At 46.7% G+C, this 15270-nt stretch overlaps 2 protein-coding genes across 3 annotated transcripts in view; one reads left to right on the plus strand and one right to left on the minus strand.

The window, feature by feature from the left end:
• The window catches only part of CYFIP2 (cytoplasmic FMR1 interacting protein 2), a 56711-nt gene that overhangs the window by 25233 nt on the left and 16208 nt on the right, over positions 1-15270 (plus strand). For both annotated transcript variants that reach the window (XM_052816377.1, XM_052816379.1), the window contains exons 14-24: positions 67-233; positions 522-669; positions 1008-1161; positions 1714-1870; positions 2341-2437; positions 3007-3083; positions 4066-4174; positions 4528-4647; positions 5333-5532; positions 6053-6140; positions 14904-15047. In XM_052816377.1, the coding sequence (XP_052672337.1) occupies positions 67-233; positions 522-669; positions 1008-1161; positions 1714-1870; positions 2341-2437; positions 3007-3083; positions 4066-4174; positions 4528-4647; positions 5333-5532; positions 6053-6140; positions 14904-15047 (1461 nt within the window). The remainder of the gene's footprint in view (positions 1-66; positions 234-521; positions 670-1007; positions 1162-1713; positions 1871-2340; positions 2438-3006; positions 3084-4065; positions 4175-4527; positions 4648-5332; positions 5533-6052; positions 6141-14903; positions 15048-15270) is intronic.
• FNDC9 (fibronectin type III domain containing 9) lies at positions 6173-8955 on the minus strand. The gene is made up of 2 exons (XM_052816380.1): positions 8639-8955; positions 6173-7647 (listed from the first exon to the last, which is right to left on the minus strand). The coding sequence occupies exons 1-2, from the start codon at positions 8836-8838 to the stop codon at positions 6978-6980; spliced, it is 870 nt and encodes a 289-aa protein (XP_052672340.1). The 5' UTR covers positions 8839-8955; the 3' UTR covers positions 6173-6977.

Here is a 15270-nt window from a genome sequence, read left to right on the forward strand (position 1 = left end):
GGATTTATGGACCTCTTCATACAATGGAAAAATAGCAAATACATCTGGTTTTCATTTTTGCTTCAGGTAATTGCCATGATCAAAGGTCTGCAAGTGCTGATGGGCCGGATGGAGAGTGTCTTTAACCAAGCTATCCGCAACACTATCTATGCAGCCCTGCAGGACTTTGCCCAGGTGACCCTGCGAGAGCCGCTCAGGCAGGCGGTCAGGAAGAAGAAGAACGTTCTGATCAGGTCAGTCTGTTCTTCTTGAATGTAATGCAAAGCCCACGTATTTATTTGTGTAACACATTTCTACTATATAAGCATGTGGCCCTGCATACACCTCAGGGTATACAACCAGCCAACATACCTTGGCCAGCAGTTCTTTGCAAGGTAACTTTTGGGCATGACTACCCCAATAACGACAGTGTATGTCCCCACCTCAGATTCTTTTCCTCCCATACGTGCACAGCAGTGAGTATTTTCATCCTGAAGTAGAATCAAGCTTAAGCACTACTTTCCCTCTCTCACCAACTCCAGTGTCCTTCAGGCAATTCGGAAGACAATCTGTGACTGGGAGGGAGGTCGAGAACCTCCAAATGATCCTTGCCTGAGAGGTGAGAAGGATCCTAAAGGTGGATTTGATATTAAAGTCCCACGACGAGCAGTAGGACCATCAAGTACACAGGTATGTAAATGTCCATCTCCTGTGTAGGGAATTAGTGGTCTTACAGCCATGTAGGAGTCTCCCGCCATGTGGATTAGCAGCGGTTTCCATGGTCTGTTCTACAAAGTCTTCACACTGTTGTTTGTTAAAAGCTGCTTTGGTGTCTAATTTGTTGTATAGCTCCCAAAACCTCCTTTTTTAGGGGTGTAATTATTTCTAGCTCAGAAAGATAGTGGCTTATGGGTGCAGAGAGTAGTAGCCACCTGGGAGAAGTGTTATTTTTTGTTGCAGAGCACCATGGCTGTGTGTGGTGGTGTCTCACTGGAGAGTGGTAACTGCGTGTCAACTTTCTTCCAAAGCTTTACATGGTGCGGACCATGCTGGAGTCCCTCATAGCAGACAAGAGCGGCTCAAAGAAGACTCTGAGGAGCAGCTTGGATGGGCCGATAGTCTTGGCCATTGAGGAGTTCCACAAGCAGTCCTTCTTCTTCACCCACCTTCTCAACATCAGTGGTGAGGTTATGGCAGGGGGAGGCTTGAATCCAACTCTTGCATGCTCAGAAAGGCAAAGGTAGATCAGCTTTGTTCCTCATTGACCTATACAGAAGATCTTCCTTGATTTTTCCCAGATGTCCTACTTCTGCCTGATTCAGGCATGTTTCTAGGTAGTAATCATTATGTGAACAGGAATGAGTCAGCAACAGCAAAGAGCCACAGGTGGTAGTTTATTTTCTAGGACTGGAGTTTTCCTTCTGTCCCAGACAAACTTCTGAGCCACTGGGCACAAAAGAAATCTTCCTGAGTAACTCTGAGCCATTGAAATGTTCTCCCTGGAGCTCTAGAGCAAAAGGAATGATCCCTTCTTTCTTCTTCCATTACAAAGTGCTCAGACAGCATGGACATGATCTGGGTTTAAAAACAGAGACATCCTAGAAAAATGTTCCATACCCAAAACCAGTCCAATATGAGGCTGCAGCAGCTGCCTCTCGTGCACTTCCCTCGCTGCCTTCCCCGTGGGGGTAACACGGGTGCCCTCCCGCCGGGGGGATCTCCTCTGCATTTCAGAAGCGCTGCAGCAGTGCTGTGACCTGTCCCAGCTCTGGTTTCGAGAGTTCTTCCTGGAGCTGACCATGGGCCGCCGCATCCAGTTCCCCATCGAAATGTCCATGCCCTGGATCCTCACGGACCATATTCTGGAAACCAAAGAACCCTCCATGATGGAGTAAGAGTTGATGAGCTGTGTTGGGACCATGCGTGCTCTAGGGCTTGGGATTTTGTTGTGGAGTAGGGTAGGCTGGTGATGAACAGTCTTTTCGACATGGGAGGGAAAATAGATGTATAATTATGTTCATAATATCTTCCTCATTAGGAAAATTTTGTTTTCCATTTTACGGCCATTGTCAAAGCACTCTGTGGAGTGAGGGCAGGATGAAAGCTTTTTTAAGGGCAGAGGAGAAGCAAGTGTTGATTGAACAATTCACAGTTAGCTCAAATCCAGATCTGTTCTAGCTGCTTCCAGCAGGACACAAGGAGCGAGAAGGAGTGTTTGGGGGGCTGGAGTGAATGGAGGTGATAGGATTGAAGTCAGAGAAAAGCTATTTTTTGCACCGAGCAGGGCACATGCAATGGCTGCCATTTATGCTGATATGCTCCAAAGTTAATTTAAGACATGATCTGTCTTCTTGCCCTCAGGTACGTACTGTACCCCTTGGACCTCTATAATGACAGTGCATACTATGCCTTGACCAAGTTCAAAAAGCAGTTCCTATACGATGAAATTGAAGCTGAAGTAAGTTCTCTTCATCTTTATTGTATGGAAGGAGCTCACTGGGGTCACATTGCCCTGTTTGACAGCCCCACCCAGCAGTTCAGTAAATATGTTATAGGCATCTCCTGAAAAAAAATATCCATCAGACTGAGAAGTTTTTAAAAGATCAAAATTTCCAGAGAGGTTACAAGCTCTGCTGATTAAGGGCTTCAGCTCAGCTGTACCCATGGGGAACAGTGGAAGCCAAAGGCTGTCAAACACTGGAGGCAAGGAAGGGGCTGTCTGATGGGCAGAGGGTTATCGGACATCAAAGGAAAATGAGAAACCAGAGATCCCTGAGAGGCAAGGATGATTGAGGATGGGGGACCAGGACCTGTAAGAACATGCAGAAACTATAAGAGAGAAACGTAACTGCAATTTTCTGCTTACCTTCAGCATGTGAGAACTGCAGTATGTTTTTTAGATAGTGTGACATACATGTATGTATTAAATTAGAGCTCTGTGTTGAGTTGTATTGATCTTGCCTGCGTAGGAAGAAGCTGCTCTGTGCTGCTGACACCCTCACGATGTCTTTGTTTTTTCTCCCCCAGGTGAATTTGTGCTTTGATCAATTTGTGTACAAGCTGGCAGATCAGATCTTTGCCTATTATAAAGCAATGGCTGGCAGGTAGGAGAACCTGACTGCTGCTGATGAGTGATGATATCACTGCATCCAAATTGCTGTTAACCAAAAGGTTCCCCTCAGGGAGTAGCTGCTGCAGGTAGACATAACAAAATAGATCATCCCTGTCCCACAGAGCTGGCTGTCCATGTCAGACCAGTGTAGATGGGGAAAATTAATTAATGGTGGCAAAGAGACATGGCTATAAGTGAAAAAATAATAATCGGCATCCTAAGTAGCTGTCTGAGTACAATTTGTGAGAGCAGCAGAAAAGCAAACCGAGACTACTGAAGACATGTCCTTGCTTGACTTCTGTTTGTGTACCAGGCAGATAAGGAGTGGAAACCTTCCATCTCTAAGAAACAGGAACATGAACTTGTCCTCACCCTCGTAAAGCAGCAGGACTTGTAATGGCCAGAAGGGTACTCAATATCTTAGGTCACACATCAGACCAGCTGACTGTAGACTTCTGCAGAATTGCTTGCTCCCTTGTGGGGAGATAGGCCCTCTGTGACATTTCCTTCTAACCATTTAAAGAACATGGATGAACTCAAATGAGAGTCCTCCTCCCGTGGCCCTAAAGGTGAACCAAGTCTTCGGTGTAACTCTGCAAGGAGTTTTGTCTCTAGATCACATTTGACCTTAGAGAGGGAGAGCAATCACCATTGCCAACCAAATATTCCCACAGCAGATCTTCAAGGAGGGAGCACACCAGTACCTGGCACTAGTGATAACTTTCAGCACAGTCTTTTATCTTCTGGAATGTTTTAGCCATAAAAGTCAAGAATGATGGACAACAGCATGGCAGTCCCCAGATAACAACCACTGCTCTGTGATTTAGTAGTGAAATCAGAGTAATTAGTGTGTGGAAATTTCTTGGCATTCAGAGCAAGATGAAAGGGAGGATGAAAACAACTCTGGAAAAAATCCAGAGGGGAGCTGATAGTGTGTGTTTCTTTTCTTTCCTGACACTGCTTCCCTTTTTCAGTGTTTTATTGGACAAGCGTTTCCGGGCTGAATGTAAGAATTATGGGGTGATTATTCCATACCCACCATCCAACCGCTATGAAACACTGCTCAAGCAGAGGCATGTCCAGGTACAGTGCAAGCAGTAGACTCCAGTACTCATAACTCTTGGTCTATTATCCTTTTGTTGGTGGCTGACATCCTAGTGCTGGGCTCAATCAAGGTCAGTGCTGGAATGAGAAGGGTTGAACCTGTTTCTGACACACCGCACTCAGGGCATGGGGCCCAAGGGGAAAATGAGTTACGCTCCACATTTCCCTCCTTCCCTCTTAAGTAATGGTAAAGTCAGCCAAGGTGTTTGCATCACCACTTTCACATTTAAGCAGACTTGGATATTTGGTTTTAATTTGTGTCTGTTAAAAAAAAAAAAAGTACCTTTTCTCCACCTGTATATAACATGCAAATATGTTTCTTCTTTTCCCAGTTGCTGGGTAGATCAATTGACCTGAACAGGCTCATTACCCAGCGTATCTCGGCAGCGATGTACAAATCGTTAGACCAGGCCATTAGCCGCTTTGAGAGTGAGGACCTGACATCCATAGTGGTAAGAACTGTTACTGACTGAGAGTATGAATAGAGAGAATAATACACTGCTATGGATACACAGTCAACTGTCTTCTGCTTCAAGTCCCACCTACAGTAGGTTTAAGCCAGCCATGTATCCTCCTTTATGCTGCTGAGTCTCTACTATTTCTATTTATGCAGCTTTAATGGCATTATTATTGGACCATTAAGTATCTCCATAAATCATAAGGTGACAGTCAGCAGTTAGATTTTGCAGAGATCGTATAAGAGAGTCCTGTGATCTGGGAGAAGGAAATCTTGACTTTAATTCCCCCTATTGGATGAAGGTGGCTGAGACATCGTTTGTGTGTGTGTACAAGATTTGCTGCCTTTGATACATTACAGGAACGTCAGAGTCAAGTAGTGTAAAATTAACAGTTTCCACCTTTGAAGGATTCTGATGTGAAAGCCAGCCAGTGCTCAGTGGGAAACAAATTAATTTTGCTTCCTGCAGGTTTAGGAGATACTGGACTGGGACCCCTTGAGTAGAAGTGCAATTGGTCTCAGCCACTGAATTAAATTGATGTCTTTAGCATTTGCTATATCCTCACCTGGAAAGTTCTGTGTGGGTGTGGATATAAAATCATTCCCCTGGCAATTAAATCAGCTGTTTCTATTGTCATCTTGGTAATATGTTGCATTTGCTGCTGCTTTATGTGCTGCAGGAGCTGGAGTGGCTCTTGGAAATAAATCGCCTGACTCACAGGTTGCTGTGCAAGCACATGACTTTGGACAGCTTTGATGCCATGTTCCGGGAGGCCAACCACAACGTCTCCGCGCCCTATGGGCGCATCACCCTCCATGTGTTCTGGGAGCTCAACTTTGACTTTCTACCCAACTACTGCTACAACGGATCCACCAACAGGTGAAGAGAAAAAGCGAGGCAGGGGGCACTTGGAGACCCTGCTTTTCTTTCCAAAATGTCAAACCTGCCACATAAAATTCACATGCATTGCAGTGAGGTTTTCATCCTCTATGGGATGCAACAGTTACAGTTAAAATGAAGTTAAAGCCCACCAGCTCCCCTTGGCCTTGAAAATATTAGTAACAAATTCAAGCAACAAAGTTGGACAGTGATAGCAAGCAACTGAGCTGGTTTCATTCAGAGGATTGGTTTACTGAGCAGCAGAGCTGTGGTAGTTGCTCAATATGGGTTTCTTTCCTGCCCCAAATGAGAAGAAACCCCACCTTTGGTAGGTTAAACTGACATGGTTTACACCACCAATAGATCGGGGCAGGAATTTGCATTCCAGTGCATGTAGCTTGGGTGATGAATTACTAATTAGTCTGCAACTGCAGCTCATCCTGGACCATGCCATACCTGTGCTCAGCACAATTAACTGGGCTCTGACCGCTTTCCTCCCCATCTCCCATGCCTGCCGCAGGTTTGTGAGGACAGCAATCCCGTTCACGCAGGAACCCCAGCGGGACAAGCCAGCCAATGTTCAGCCATATTACCTCTATGGATCCAAGGTCAGTAAGTGAGCCAAAACAGCCGGAAGGCGTGGGTGTTGGAAATATTTATTTAGGAAGAAAGAAATGCAAGAACTAGTTCATTAACAGAATGGCGGCAGGTGCAAATGTGCAAGGTCATGTTGCTGTGTGAAACCAAAAAGCCATGCAAGAAGCATATTCAGTGTGGTTTTGCTATTGCTTTCCCATACTCTCCTCCGTGACATGCCTATGTTAGGGGATGCTGACACTGCTCTGTGCTTGGCGTTGGCATTGAGACCAAGTCACATCCATCTAAATGCGCGGAGGAGAGCAAGTTGGAGCTCCAAAGCAGTGCTCCTCCCCGAGGAAGGTACCATTTCAGGAGTCCCATTTGTAGTTCAAAATGGGAATTACTAAAATAGTTGTATGTGCAAATATAGACTACTTAATACTGACAAAAAGCTTTTGTCAGGCTGTGATGACTGTTTATACAGGCGTTATGAGGGCTTGGGGGGTGATGCTAGTGGAGGATCACTCAAGTGTGAAACTACTTGAGTGGAGTTTATTTCTTGTGCATGTTGATTGATGGCTCTGAAGTGAACCTACAGCACTGATGCAGATTAGCTAATCACACTACAGTCAGCCAAGCGTGGCCGTTCCCAGAGAGCTGACTTGGTTTCTTTTGAAAAAACCCTCAGCAAATGGGAATATTTTTCTCACTTGACAAAAATCTTTCTCCCTGCGAGCAATGTCCCCACCTCATGTTCTACCCTGGGAAAAACAGTCCCCGTGGACACACAGACAGTCCTTTTGGCAAGAGCTGGGAAATAGCAGCACGAACTAAACCTCTAAGCAGGGTCTCCATTTATTTTGCTCTCACTGAAGGCCATGCTGCGGCAAGATGGCCCTTTTATCGTCGCTGGTTTTATAGGAAAAAAAGCAGCGGGGGGAGCTATACGGACTCTCCCTCCTGAAACTGGAGCTCCTCATTAGCACAGTGGTCATGGGGACTTCCAGAAGCTCCTCTCTCAGTCCGTCGTTCAGTGGCCTCTCCAGTGAGCTGCTCCCTTCGCCCACTTCTTCGGGGCTGGTGTCGGGATGCTTCAGCCTCGCAGCCCGCTGGCACCGTGCAGACCAGAACTGCAGGCAGCCGTAGGCCAGGAGAGCAATGAAGCAGAGGAGCAGCAGGCTGCTCACCATCCACATGGAGGTGGTAGGTTCATGCTTAGAGCTGCCGAAAACCAGGGGGGTTTTGTCCAGAGTGTGGAAGGTGGTGCAGTGGTTGCCAGAGGGGTAAGAGTTCTTGCACGTGATGCAGAGGACGTAGATGGTGGATGGCGTGAGTCGGTGGAGGACAAGGGAGCTGAGGGGGTGAGGAACTCGTTCCTCACGGTGGAAGTTTTGGCGTAAATAGCCGGCGAAGACGCTGTTCCAGTTGGGGCGGTACATGACATGGTAGTAGTTCTCTGGACAGGGGTTGTTCATAGCCCAGGAGACGGTGGCACTGGTGTAAGTGATGTTGTGCACTTCGATGTTCATCGTGACCCTGAAACCAGATGCAGGGGGAGGCTGAGTTTCCCGATTCATGTACAGGCTCAAAGGCCACCGACATCAGTGAAATCTTTCCACCAGCTTTACTGGCCCTTAGATTGAACTCAGGACTATGCCTGGCTAGCTTAGATTAGATGCTAGGCCTTAAATGGTTAAAATTACAAAAGATTAATCCTGATGGAGCCCAGACTACTGTATCACCTGCTTCATAACTAAAAAAAACCAGCTGGGACATAGGGCATACTTTATGCTCTAGTTAGTGTTTTTTTAAAAATGTCTTCTTTCTGACTAGTTGTCTACATAGGAAGCTTTTTTAGCTTTTTTTGTTTCCCATGGAATAGAAAGGATACTGCGAGTGTGATTAACATAAACTGATCATTAAACTAGCTCCAACTTGCCCTGTGAAGCTGCCAACAGATACTTTGATTTTACACCTAAATGCCATTTAAAAAGCTGCATAATGATTAATTCACTGGTTTAAGTTGTTGCTGCATTTTCTGTACCTTACTTGTTGCTTAATAGAGTACAAACTCTTTCTGTTCCTGCAGCATCTCACACTGTAATATTAGGATCTTAAATGTGAAATCTGAAGGTTGGTGAAATATAAAATCAATGCTTTTAGGGAAATACAAATAAATGAATAATAAGTACAAAGCTCTCCCCCAGATAAGACACTGAGCACTAACAAATTCCTGTACAGCAACAGCCACAAATCACTTCAGTACATCACTCCCTTAGATCCCCAAAGTGCTGGCTGAGCCTTGTTGCAGGGTTCTCCCTCCCAACTGGCCGAGTGCTCTGAGCAAGAGCTACATGCAATAGAACCAGTTTCTTTTCTTCCTCTCTCTTTTGCTATAACTAGCTTTGCTTTAATTCACTCAAGACTCAGCTCATCCTAACGACTGTTTTAACCATTCTTACACGAAGAGCAGAACAGCACACGCGCCCATCGCTGAGCCCTCCCAGAGCTGCGGGCAGCCGCTTACCTCCCCGGGCAGGTCCGCGGTGGCCAGTGGGTGCTGGTGAGCAGTGTGGCCACGGCCGGGCAGCGCCTTCCCCTCTTCCCACCGCTCGCCTCCCTCCTGCCTCTGCTAAATCCCTTCCCCGTGCGCTGCCTCGTATTATACCCATCTGGGGCTCCGTCATCTCTCACCATAGCAACCAACAAGAAAGGATGGGCAGTCATCTTCGAGCGATTTGGGAATGTTATCCCTAAAAGCTTCTGTCTGGGAGAAGTATGTCTCTCCGAGGAGGAAAAAAACAAGTCAGGTAATCTTGTTTGCTGGCTTGTTTGGGTTGGTTGGGGTTTTCTTTTTTCCCCCTATCCACAGTCCCCCAACAAGATCATCACAGCCCCCCAGCAGGGTGTGTGGTTAGAGACACGTTGGCACATGATATGAAATCCGGGATCCTGGCCTGCAGTACACATTGATAGTTTAGCACTCAGGGGTTTTGTCTTTAATTCTATCATTTCTTGCACATTTAAACTACTGATTTAAGCCAAAGCTAGATTTTCATCCCTGATGCTGCAGCAATGTCCATTAGCTTTTTAATATTTTCTAAGGTGTGTGATGGGAGTCAGAACTGGGTTTTCAAAGACCTCAACGTCCTGCTGAACTCCTGTGGGATTAAGACAGGCTCTTCTTTGAATGCCTCTGCCTTACAGACAACTCGGGATGTCCCCTGTCAGTCTGGTGAGAGGGCAGGAGGGAGAGGCAAAGCCAGTGCCAGCGGTGTTTTGGGGAGCAGCTGGAGTCTGTGGCCAGGAGGGGACAGACGTGGCACTGGGCCTGGTAAGGAGAGGCTCTGAACAAGTGACTCGCTGCTCTCTGAAGCCAAAGTGTGTTCGAGAGAGGAACTTTCCCAGAAGAAATGTTGGTTCTGGGTCCAGAGTTACTCATTCCATGTCACTACTGGAAAGGTGCTCGCAACGTTTCAAAGATCTTCTAAATATCAACAGTGATGAGATGATGCAAACTTCATCAGGAGGGGCTATTACAGTCCTGGGGAATACGTGTGACCCTTGCTTTTGATTTACGTTTTGCAGTTGTGGATGTTTTGGGTTTGTCTTCCAAGATCTGTATTCCCTTCTGTCTCTGCAAGTGAGCTGCAGCTGCCAGCGAGCTGAAAACTGGGAGCAGAGAGGAAAATAATTACGGGCAGTGATGGAAATGAAAGTGCTCCCAGGTGGCTTTCTGCCTTTCACATGGCTTGGTCCTCCTTACAAGAGCAGGGGGAAAGAGAGCTCTTAGCTGGTCCCATGCTGTGAGTAAAGTACATCCTTGCCTGCAGGGAGAGAGTTGAGGATACAAATCCGTGCCTCAGAAAGGTGGATTACACAAGGTGGTAATGCTTTCATGAGAGAATGACTTTCTTACAGCATTTGGGTTGTTGAGTTTATCAGTGTTCACAGGTGCTTCAAAATTAAATTTCCAGTTGTTCACAAATAAGATGTGTTAGCAGGAAGAGAGGAAACCAAGGAAAACAGAAATAGTTGTTTTAGGCCAGCAAAGAGTCCTGCTGACCTTTCTGCATGCTGTGATCAATACTGCCAGCTCAAAGGAAACCGCAGCAAAGCTTTCAGTGGTGTTGGCATTACCTGCTCTCAAAACCAAGCTTGCACCAGTTTACACTGGTGATGAGCTTGAAATTCTCATTTCCCAGGATGAGAAGATGCCAAAGCCATGTCAGCGCCAGGACCGCTCCTGCACTGGTGTTCCCCATATCTGCAGCTGGACCCAGCTGTGGCCCTGCCTGGGACCGCTCACTCATCATAGGATGCAAACCGCAGGCGCGCTCCAGTGGCCAGCAGAAACTGAGCCATTTTCTGTCATTCAGCCACTTATAAAACACAGCAGGTTGCCAAGTCTCCGGCAAAGAAGCTGCAAAATTACCAGCAACCCACTACTTACTGCTCATTCACCTCTTCTTAGCACTGTAAATGCTTTAGATTGGGCTTCGTTTATGTATTTTCATGAGTCCTTCTGTTTTTCTTGGCACTGCTGGGCCCAGGGTCACACCAGAGTCACTGGAAATCCATTTCCCTTTCCCTGGTTGAATTTGCCCCCCCCTTTTTTAACAAGCGTGCAGGCAGATGTAACCTGAAGGACAGCGCATGCTGCTGGCGCTTGTAAAAATAGTTACAGTGTGTGAATGGGATGGAGCTGCTCTATTTTCTGCTGCTATGTCTGCAGCAACAGCACAAAGGCGTTAAGGACCTGTGGTTGCTGCAGGAGGTGTTGGCAGCGGGGGCTGCTGATCCCCTCCAACCAACTGCGTGGGCTGTGCTACCTGGCTTGCCATGGCTATTGGCTTGTTGTAAATAATAGCAGTGTATTCAGTTCCTGAAAATCAGTAGTTGGTATAGTGAGGCATTATGCTGAGACACAGAATATACACAGACACAGTCTCAATACAGTATATAAACATGCCTGCTGCATTGTACATGTCCTGTCCATCCCAGCTGGGGAAGATGTAATTTTTTTGCATGAAAGTCTTAGCAACCGGCTGATACGGCTGAATATGGTAAAAGCTTTATAGGGAGAGTGAAGGTTGCTTGTGGCAGGGAAGGAACCAGACCATATTCAGGCTGTTTGACTTAGAGACCCTCCTCTGACAATTCTGGTCAGAATTGTTTTTCACTTTCTAAGACACCATCTCGGCTGTCGCACTGAAGTTGGGTTGGCTGGGAGCCTGGACTAGTCTTGGGCTGTGTGCAAGTCCTTTTTTGTCTCTAAGTATATTCCTCTTTCATTAGCTCTTCATTTTTCCAAGGGGGTTCTGGCACAGGCAGTATTATCTGTCTACTATCTCTCTCTCTGATCTATTTTATCGGACAAAACTCTTCCTGCCTTCCCTCAGGTGAGCTCAGACAGGTCTGGGTGATGGCCAACAACAAGCTTAAAGACATGGAAGTGACAACTAGGTTTTGTTTTGCTTCATCTGCTGCTGAATCTGCTCCAGAGCATCCCTAGTAATCTCCTGAGCTCCCAAAGCAACGTGGGGGTTTTCCCCACATGCTCCCAAGTACGGATCGCTATCCCTGAGACCTGGGTGCAGGGTGGGACACCTGGGCTCTGTGGGACGCTGGGAATTCTACCCCACGGTGCACATCCCAGCCTGCCTGCACTCCCAGCCTCCCGGAGCCAAAATCTGCCCATTTGGCCCCAAACCAAAGGTGGGGCAAACCTCTGCAGTGTCTTCGGCAGCTGCTGCTCCCAAGAGGTGGCGAGGTCGGGGCTTTGCTCTGGCTCTCTGAGGAGGTGGAAGCGACCGCGGCGCGGGGGAGCGAGCCGTGCTGTGCAGCCAGCTTGTACCTTCAGCTGTTTTGTCTTAAAATACCCACTGGTGTCATTTTTTACATCCTACAATCTTTACCCCAAGCTGTGTATCTCGCCCTTAAATGGAGCTATATTTTTAATTGCTGGCAGAGTATTATTATTAGACACAAGTCTGCTGCTAGTGCGCTGTGCGGCTCTGCGGAGAGCTTGATGAACCTACCTCATCTTGCAGACAGGCAGGGATGAATCATCCTGCTCTTCTGCAGCCAATGCACATCCTAAAATGTGTCTTCTCCCAATCAAGCTTATTGCCGAGACCCCAACTTGAGGGAAAAGCCTGCTTGAAAGCTGCTCTCCAGCCCCATTATCCCGCTGAGAGGCGAGGGAGTGCTGTGAGGCCGGCCACTCGCTGCCTGTACAGCAAAATGTCAGCCCTCTTACAAGGAAAATCTGACCAGTTGCTCCACAACTGGGTACCAGTGGTAGCCCGTCTCAGGGGACCATGGCACGTGCGCAGACAGAAGACCTGTCTCCTAGCCGTGGAGTAGCAAAGAGGCTTCCAGAAATGAGTGTGGATTCATGAGCCCACTGAAATGGGGATATTTATTTCCCCCCACTAGTCTGGACGAGCCACCAGTGTGCTAACCGTGGGGAAATAACAGGGTAAAGGAGCCTACGGGGAGGCATGGAAGGAAGGTGCGAGGAGCCGCCTCGGGGCTGCCTGGATCACCCCCGCAGCACGGCACTTTCTGGGGATGCCCGGGGCTGGAATGATGCATTGCAAAAGCTACAGTGACAGAACGCTGCGGGAGCGTGGCCAGGCTGGGGCCCTGGCAGGTTACTGGCTTCCCTCTGGGGTGATTGTGTTGGCCATTTGGCAAATGTTCCGGGCTGGGCGTTACCTGCTGTTTAAACAGACACACTTTTCAAAACATAAACTATTGCTGTTTTTCACGTGTGTCAGTGTGCGTATCTAGTGGCTTTGGATCAGTCTCCACCAAATGGATTTTTAAAGACTTGGTTATCTAAGGATGCAGATAGAAGCCCAAGCAGGATGCTCAAATACCATTCTCTTACCAGGAGTTAGCATCCAAGGAGCTTTGAAAGTAGGCTTCTGTCTGCCTAAATAATTTTTAAATTCTGGCCCATACTTACTGAGGGCCATTTTCTTTAGTTTTGATGGGAGAGAAAGTTCATGCTCATTGTGAATGAATGCACTACAGAGCCTCCAAGGTAGCCTTTCTGTACATAATGGTATTAAGAGGTTTTTTCACCTGCCAGGACCAGGTGGTGAAATTATATTTCACAGAAAGTAGGGAACTTTCTAACTGTGTCTTCTTTCTGCTAGCTCTTTCAAAGAGCACCTAGGAATTATAGTAGGCAATAAGCTGCTGGACCAGAGCAGTGGGGCTGTAACAAAATGAGGGACTATTAATTAATTGATTAAAGCGACTGACAAGTCTACGAAAGCACGATCAGTACATCAGTCCGCTGAAATTCTGTATCTGAGCAAAAGAAAATACTTTTCCGATTCTTAGCAAGTGACTTCACTTTGTAACTCATTAGTACCTCAAATGAAGTGTTAAAGTAAATCTCGAGGAAGTGAGTCAGAGTTGAAGGACAGCTGAAGCCTTCAGCTGGCTGTATTGCAATTGCTGGGAGCAGCAGTGTTGGAGGATAGACAACATTTTATCCTGTTCTACTGCTTCAGCACTTGCTCCCTTTCACCCTAAGTTCTTCAAGGCATTGGTCCCTCGGCTCCCTTGGCTCCATTACTGGCAGGGAAGGGAATCCCCGTAGAGTGGGGTCTGCAATATCTGCAGGGAAGGAAGCTCCCTGCTGCATGAGGATGCAGTGTGCCTCTAGTATGCAGCATTCACACGAGAAGTGAAGTCAGCCTTGCACAGTGCCTTTGGGATACAGTTTAATTTGTTTTCTTATCCTTGTTTAAGAAAGATCTTTTGGTAAGCATGAGCCAGGCGTTTATCTGTGTTTTGCTGGAAGGGGCACTACATGCCAGAATCTTTTCAAGAATGTGCTTTTTTGCTGTTTACTGAGGCTGCAGTTATAGATGTCATGGGGGAGAGACTGCAGCCCTTCTCTGCTGGACTGAGTCATGAAGCCAACACTTCTATTGCAGAGCCGGAGCCAAGCATGCTAAATCGGATTTTCAGTATGTTTTTGCGGATCACACAAGTGAATTAATTCCCCCTACTTCTGTTTCCCTCACACCAAATGGATCCTATAAATGTTCCAGTGATAAAACATTGCAGCAATTTCCACATTTCCAAGACTACAGATAAAGTACATTCCTGGAAATCACTTTCTGTTTTCTGCTGCTAAAAATGTTGGGGGGCCAGAGCCCTGGGTACTATTCTCTCTAGACCGGGGTTAGATTCTTGCCCTTTTTACAGTCCCATGGGGATGTTTGTTAAGTACAGAGACTGGTGTAGAGCTTTGCAGGATGCGAAAAGGATCTTTTCTGTGTCTCTTCTGACTGCCCTTAAGCTCAGATACTGCAGTTCCTCCTTTTCTTAATAAGCGTTATTTAAAGCAAGTGCCCATAGAAAAAAATCTGTCTGGTTTCCTGTATAGAATGCTTTTTGTTTTAGTAGAGCAGAATTTAGGTTTGAAGAGGCAAAGGGCCAGTGACCTGAAATCATTGACTGGGAATGTATGGGAGAGTAAATTACCTTGGAAATGAAAGTGGTGTTGCTACATAGCAGGATAACAAACCTTGTGACATGACAATGTGTTGAGATTAGAATATATCTGACTACGTAGGAAGAAAAGCAATCTCCTCTTTGCCACAAGAAGTAGAAGAAATGGAAATTTTCATGGGTATTATTATTTCTCCTTCTCTTCCTTAAAAATTATTTGAAGTGATGGAACATAATACTGTGATAAGAGAATTACTTACAGGTCTGGTAAATGCTGCTGTCTAACTGTCACTGTGCTTCTAATTTCTCAGCCTCTCAACATTGCCTACAGTCACATCTATAGCTCCTACCGCAATTTTGTGGGGCCACCTCATTTCAAGACAATCTGCAGGCTTCTTGGCTATCAAGGCATCGCGGTGGTCATGGAAGAGCTGTTGAAGATCGTCAAGAGTCTGGTAATTCTGAGCCTAACCCTGGCGATGGAGAAACCTCGATGCCTTGAGAGGCGCAGGTTGGACAGTCAGCCTGGGCTTTGGGTTCAGAGTGTTCACAGCTGGGCACCTTCATGTCCCTTGATCCACACTGAAACACTTGTATTAACGGTCTGATTTTCACTGTTGTTGAGGAATCCCCCTGATTCCTGTGGGATGATGGGAGTGTTTCCACCGTCGTCTTAAC

The sequence above is a fragment of the Harpia harpyja genome, chromosome 20 (genome assembly GCF_026419915.1).
Source record: "Harpia harpyja isolate bHarHar1 chromosome 20, bHarHar1 primary haplotype, whole genome shotgun sequence".
Classification (NCBI taxonomy): Eukaryota; Metazoa; Chordata; class Aves; order Accipitriformes; family Accipitridae; genus Harpia; species Harpia harpyja.

What these genes read in the sequence shown, in the direction of transcription:
- FNDC9 (XM_052816380.1), bottom strand. Translation starts at nt 8,838, where the DNA reads ATGACTGCCCATCCTTTCTTGTTGGTTGCTATGGTGAGAGATGACGGA. An exon ending in CCGCGGACCTGCCCGGGGAG is followed by an intron (nt 7,648 to 8,638) that starts GTAAGCGGCTGC and finishes ATCTGGTTTCAG; the next exon opens with GGTCACGATGAACATCGAAG.